The sequence below is a fragment of the Cyprinus carpio genome, chromosome B1 (assembly GCF_018340385.1).
Source record: "Cyprinus carpio isolate SPL01 chromosome B1, ASM1834038v1, whole genome shotgun sequence".
In the NCBI taxonomy this organism is placed as follows: Eukaryota; Metazoa; Chordata; class Actinopteri; order Cypriniformes; family Cyprinidae; genus Cyprinus; species Cyprinus carpio.
In genome coordinates this window covers 32,715,808-32,722,407 of record NC_056597.1, presented here as the reverse complement: position 1 = coordinate 32,722,407, position 6,600 = coordinate 32,715,808, and the positions used below count along the sequence as shown (strand labels likewise).

General features: G+C 49.1%; 1 protein-coding gene across 1 annotated transcript; it reads left to right on the top strand.

Annotated features, from left to right (window-relative positions):
* The first annotated feature begins 251 nt into the window (after window positions 1–251).
* LOC109056809 lies at window positions 252–5,380 on the top strand. Its single transcript, XM_042716043.1, has 23 exons — window positions 252–493; window positions 582–679; window positions 834–862; window positions 970–991; window positions 1,116–1,143; window positions 1,227–1,302; window positions 1,393–1,527; window positions 1,626–1,834; window positions 1,928–2,031; window positions 2,172–2,290; window positions 2,415–2,582; window positions 2,698–2,897; window positions 2,984–3,096; window positions 3,256–3,362; window positions 3,551–3,727; window positions 3,894–4,102; window positions 4,191–4,288; window positions 4,442–4,470; window positions 4,578–4,599; window positions 4,725–4,754; window positions 4,838–4,913; window positions 5,004–5,153; window positions 5,239–5,380. The coding sequence occupies exons 1-22, from the start codon at window positions 252–254 to the stop codon at window positions 5,044–5,046; spliced, it is 2,334 nt and encodes a 777-aa protein (XP_042571977.1). The 3' UTR covers window positions 5,047–5,153; window positions 5,239–5,380.
* Window positions 5,381–6,600: the final 1,220 nt, after the last annotated feature.

Genomic DNA, 6,600 nt, shown 5'->3' with positions numbered 1-6,600 from the left:
CCGTCCACCGGTGCTCTTGAAAATGTGACCGTGGTGAAGGAGGTGTTGAGCAGCATCCTAAAAGCCCCAGATGAGGAGCAGCTAGAGAAATTCTTTGAAACGTTTGTGGAGGTCAGCAAGGAGGTGAGTCTTTTTACAATTTATTCTTGTTTGTTTTGTTTCTCAGTGCAATTTATCTATAATTGCTTAGACCAAGAATGTGCTGCTTGTGGGCAAGGAGGCCGTGCTAGAAGGTCCTGTCGGGGTGCTAAATGTATCTCTTCCCCCACCCTCCCCTCTCAGGGAAAAACATCACCTACATCACAAACGCGGAAGTCCGGGACGCAATACTGAACCTGACTTTGACGGCTCTGGCTCCCAAATTCCCTCTCTTCCAAACCAGTGACTATGAGCTGTGGTTCCAAATTAATCGCGTGGTCCTGCTGGCCAGCTTCAGTCCTTTAGTTTTGGTGGTGATCCCCGCCAACCTCACCTGCGACTCTTACGACGCAATGTAAACAATCTGGCTCCCTTGGTTTCTTGTCTTAATTCAGTGAATAGAAGTAAATGTTGAGATTTTCCATTTTTGCACGTTTCCACAGATTGAAAGGCATGGAGAGCGCTTTGGCGGTTCTCCCAACTGGAGTTGGAGTGGAGCTGAAGTCAAGCATAGACAAACTTCGACAGTCACCACCAGAAGGTATGGCCTGAGCAGCTCTCTTCAAATACGTAAAGATCGCAGTGTTGTTCTTTTGGTAAACCAAAAGAGTCCTTACCAAATGCAGGTGAATGTAAGCAATTTGCAAGTGGCCTCCCATTGACAGAAATCTTGTTTGTCTTGGTTTTTTCCTCAGGCTGCACGCCCCCTCGCCCTGTGGGTTTCGTAAGTACTTCATTGTCGTACATGGGTTATGGGTAAAGTTCAAGCCCATTAGAAGCTGTACATAATGGTTTTCTTATATTTTCTTGCTTTGTCTTCCTTCTCGCCAGTGCAAAGAGACAATAGTGGATGGTGAGTCAGAACACAGGATGCTAGTTTGCGATTGATAGATTTTCATCAGTTTGTGATAAAATCATGAGATAGCTAGTAAGTTCTAGACCTCATCTTTTGTTTTTTGTTTTTGTTTGCTTTGCAGAGGTGAGGCTGTGTGGAGGTGTCCACAGGTGAGTATCGGTTTGGTGCCTGCTGAGAACAGAGATAGGCTTTAAAGTGGTGAAAATGGATAACATGTTTTTGTCCCTTGCAGTGGTGGACCCGGGAGCCAGCCTCCTTCCTCGGCTCAGCTGTGCGACTTGGCCATCTCTAATTATGCCTGCTCTCCGGTAAGTCTTCCATGAACGGTGCACCTGAATGCCTGTCCTTGCAAATACTCCCATTTCTCTGACTGCACAAATCTGCCCACTTCTTTCAAGGTTGCATCCTCCCTGTCCTCTGACGCCCTCGTCACACTGCTGACTTGCAAGGTGCCGAGCAGCGTGAACAGCAGCGCAGAGACGTGGAAGCTTTTCTTAGAAAGTCGCGGGAGTTCTGGAGGTTGCTCTGTCAGCGTACTCCAACAACGTGAGTGACACCCCTGCTTTCTGGAACAGGAGATGGAGTGCTGTCTCTGGGCTGTTCTTTGAGATTTGTCCATCTGCTTTCACAGACCCTCGGTGGCCATCAGCCTGAGTCCCGTGTTCTCGATGCCATTGGAGAGGTGAAAGTCAACAACTTCAGCGCCGCACAACTGACAGATGTCAGCTTCATTACCGACTGGTTCCAGGGAAGGCTGAGACCATTCTTGCCTGCAGTCTCCAGGGACTTCCTGTCCTGCCTTAGCTCCAAGAACTTCAGTTGCGACACCTACCAAGTTGTGTAAGTATCTTCAGTGCTCTGTAAATCCCGAAGTGGTAGTCAGGGGAGTGGAGTTGAGCAATCCGTAACGACCGACGATCTCTCCCGAAATAGGGTGCAGGCTCTAAGTCGTCAAGCGTCCCTCATGGAGGTGGGGCAACAACGGGTCGTCTTCACTGAATTTGTCAATCCCTTCCTCTCGAGAGACGACCTACCAGGTACTTTAAGCCCTATCAATGTCTTGAGTTGCCACCCGTCATGCTGTAGTTCCTTAGGCATCCTTCAGCGTCTCGGCTTGTCACCGTGTGTTTCGCCAGTTCAAAGGTGTTCTGTTTAATTCCCCCAATGTTCAATCCAGATCCTGCCTGTCTTGCCAATACTACGAGCAGCGCTGACTGGCTGGAGAAGAACTTTGGCAACTTCTCCGTCTACGCTACCTTGGAGGACTTGCAAAGGCTGAATGAAAATTTCTCCAGCGTGAGTAGCCTTTGGCTTGCTCCAGTTGCCCATGTGAATTGTCATTATTTTAGGAATGTATTTTTGATCTGAAGTAAACGGCCTCACCTGTGATGTATCATCTGCTGTCCATGTTGTGCTTCAGTTTGCATCCTTGGCGCTGCTGAGCCCTAGCCAAGTAGCTGAACTGACACTGAGCTCCGGAGCGCTGAACAACACCCATCAGATCGACGCTGTGTTCGACCGCCTGGAGAATGGCAACGCTTTCAAGAACGTGGAGGAGTTTCTGACGGCTCTAACCGCATCTCCTGAGGCAAGTCAATGAATCAAAGCGTTTGACAGAGGTCGCGTGGAAGCCATGAAGACTAGCCCAGAGAACGCTACTTTCACGCTGTGCCATTCACACTCCCGGTGTTTTATCCCTGCAGATTCCCGATATCACCCCCGCTGTGAGAGACGTGATGATGAACCGAACCTTCGGGATCATTGAACTGAAGCTCCCGGGATTTGGGGCTCATGACTGGGAAGTGTGGTTCACCGAGAAGCTCATCCCTGTCCTCCCCAGTTTCACCGCAGGAATGCTGCTTAAGGTCACGGCTGACATCAACTGCACCAACTACCATGTGATGTGAGTGCCTGAATGTGGAGAAAGGAAGCTTGTCGATCTGCATCGACACGCCCACCTTAACACCCTTCTGTACCTTTCTGTCGCAGCGTTGAGGGTATGGGAGATGTTTTCGACAAAATGACATTCACCAGGAGGCAGGAGATGACCAGGGTTCTGGTGGAGCACCTGAAGCAATTTGCCGTCCGATACAACAGTCCAGGTAGACCTTCCAGGACGTGCTTTCCCGGCACCTCTCTGTTGCCGGGTGGCATGCGTTGCTGGTTTTGTTTAAGCTGACAGGTCAGGGTTTTTGTGTGTCGGCTTCATAGCAGCGCACCGACGCAGGCTGATCTTCTTCTACCCCTATTTTGAAAAACAGATTGCAGAAAGGACATCGCAAACGATGCTGAGTGGCTTGACATCAACTTGGGTCTATTCTCCACGGTGGCCAATTACTCAGACCTCAAGGAGCTGAACATCAGTGGGGTAAATCACCTATTTTTATTATGTTTCTCTTCTCACACAGCTTTAAGGGAGTTCTTGGCTGGTAGTGATTTTTGGTTGTTTATTTGTTTTCTTTTGTTTTCTTTTTTTTTCTTCATGTCTTTGGGAAGAGAGCAAATCACCAACCGTCATGCGTTATTTACTTTGTGTCTGGGTTTTGTTCACCTTAGCTGGCAGCTTTGGAATCCCTGTCACCTGACCAGAAAGCAGAGCTGCTGTTGGATCCGTCCACCGGTGCTCTTGAAAATGTGACCGTGGTGAAGGAGGTGTTGAGCAGCATCCTAAAAGCCCCAGATGAGGAGCAGCTAGAGAAATTCTTTGAAACGTTTGTGGAGGTCAGCAAGGAGGTGAGTCTTTTTACAATTTATTGTTTTTTTTTTTTTTTTTTTTCTCAGTGTGCAATTTATCTATAATTGCTTAGACCAAGAATGTGCTGCTTGTGGGCAAGGAGGCCGTGCTAGAAGGTCCTGTCGGGGTGCTAAATGTATCTCTTCCCCCACCCTCCCCTCTCAGGAAAACATCACCTACATCACAAACGCGGAAGTCCGGGACGCAATACTGAACCTGACTTTGACGGCTCTGGCTCCCAAATTCCCTCTCTTCCAAACCAGTGACTATGAGCTGTGGTTCCAAATTAATCTCGTGGTCCTGCTGGCCAGCTTCAGTCCTTCAGTTTTGGTGGTGATCCCCGCCAACCTCACCTGCGACTCTTACGGCGCAATGTAAACAATCTGGCTCCCTTGGTTTCTTGTCTTAATTCAGTGAATAGAAGTAAATGTTGAGATTTTCCATTTTTGCACGTTTCCACAGATTGAAAGGCATGGAGAGCGCTTTGGCGGTTCTCCCAACTGGAGTTGGAGTGGAGCTGAAGTCAAGCATAGACAAACTTCGACAGTCACCACCAGAAGGTATGGCCTGAGCAGCTCCCTTCAAATACGTAAAGATCGCAGTGTTGTTCTTTGGTAAACCAAAAGAGTCCTTACCAAATGCAGGTGAATGTAAGCAATTTGCAAGTGGCCTCCCATTGACAGAAATCTTGTTTGTCTTTTTTTTTTCCTCAGGCTGCACGCCCCCTCGCCCTGTGGGTTTCGTAAGTACTTCATTGTCGTACATGGGTTATGGGTAAAGTTCAAGCCCATTAGAAGCTGTACATAATGGTTTTCTTATATTTTCTTGCTTTGTCTTCCTTCTCGCCAGTGCAAAGAGACAATAGTGGATGGTGAGTCAGAACACAGGATGCTAGTTTGCGATTGATCGATTTTCATCAGTTTGTGATAAAATCATGAGATAGCTAGTAAGTTCTAGACCTCATCTTTTGTTTTTTAGTTTTTGTTTGCTTTGCAGAGGTGAGGCTGTGTGTGGAGGTGTCCACAGGTGAGTATCGGTTTGGTGCCTGCTGAGAACAGAGATTGGCTTTAAAGTGGTGAAAATGGATAACATGTTTTTGTCCCTTGCAGTGGTGGACCCGGGAGCCAGCCTCCTTCCTCGGCTCAGCTGTGCGACTTCGCCATCTCTAATTATGCCTGCTCTCCGGTAAGTCTTCCATGAACGGTGCACCTGAATGCCTGTCTTTGCAAATACTCCCATTTCTCTGACTGCACAAATCTGCCCACTCCTTTCAAGGTTGCATCCTCCCTGTCCTCTGACGCCCTCGTCACACTGCTGACTTGCAAGGTGCCGAGCAGCGTGAACAGCAGCGCAGAGACGTGGAAGCTTTTCTTCCAGAAAGTCGCGGGAGTTCTGGAGGTTGCTCTGTCAGCGTACTCCAACAACGTGAGTGACACCCCTGCTTTCTGGAACAGGAGATGGAGTGCTGTCTCTGGGCTCTACATTGAGATATGTCCCTCTGCTTTCACAGACCCTCGGTGGCCATCAGCCTGAGTCCCGTGTTCTCGATGCCATTGGAGAGGTGAAAGTCAACAACTTCAGCGCCGCACAACTGACAGATGTCCGCTTCATTACCGACTGGTTCCAGGGAAGGCTGAGACCATTCTTGCCTGCAGTCTCCAGGGACTTCCTGTCCTGCCTTAGCTCCAAGAACTTCAGTTGCGACACCTACCAAGTTGTGTAAGTATCTTCAGTGCTCTGTAAATCCCGAAGTGGTAGTCAGGGGAGTGGAGTTGAGCAATCCGTAACGACCGACGATCTCTCCCGAAATAGGGTGCAGGCTCTAAGTCGTCAAGCGTCCCTCATGGAGGTGGGGCAACAACGGGTCGTCTTCACTGAATTTGTCAATCCCTTCCTCTCGAGAGACGACCTACCAGGTACTTTAAGCCCTATCAATGTCTTGAGTTGCCACCCGTCATGCTGTAGTTCCTTAGGCATCCTTCAGCGTCTCGGCTTGTCACGGGTGTTTCGCCAGTTCAAAGGTGTTCTGTTTAATTCCCCCGATGTTCAATCCAGATCCTGCCTGTCTTGCCAATACTACGAGCAGCGCTGACTGGCTGGAGAAGGACTTTGGCAACTTCTCCGTCTACGCTACCTTGGAGGACTTGCAAAGGCTGAATGAAAATTTCTCCAGCGTGAGTAACCTTTGGCTTGCTCCAGTTGCCCATGTGAATTGTCATTATTTTAGGAATGTATTTTTGATCTGAAGTAAACGGCCTCACCTGTGATGTATCATCTGCTGTCCATGTTGTGCTTCAGTTTGCATCCTTGGCGCTGCTGAGCCCTAGCCAAGTAGCTGAACTGACACTGAGCTCCGGAGCGCTGAACAACACCCATCAGATCGACGCTGTGTTCGACCGCCTGGAGAATGGCAACGCTTTCAAGAACGTGGAGGAGTTTCTGACGGCTCTAACCGCATCTCCTGAGGCAAGTCAATGAATCAAAGCGTTTGACAGAGGTCGCGTGGAAGCCATGAAGACTAGCCCAGAGAACGCTACTTTCACGCTGTGCCATTCACACTCCCGGTGTCTTTATCCCTGCAGATTCCCGATATCACCCCCGCTGTGAGAGACGTGATGATGAACCGAACCTTCGGGATCATTGAACTGAAGCTCCCGGGATTTGTGGCTCATGACTGGGAAGTGTGGTTCACCGAGAAGCTCATCCCTGTCCTCCCCAGTTTCACCGCAGGAATGCTGCTTAAGGTCACAGCTGACATCAACTGCACCAACTACCATGTGATGTGAGTGCCTGAATGTGGAGAAAGGAAGCTTGTCGATCTGCATCGACACGCCCACCTTAACACCCTTCTGTTCCTTTCTGTCGCAGCGTT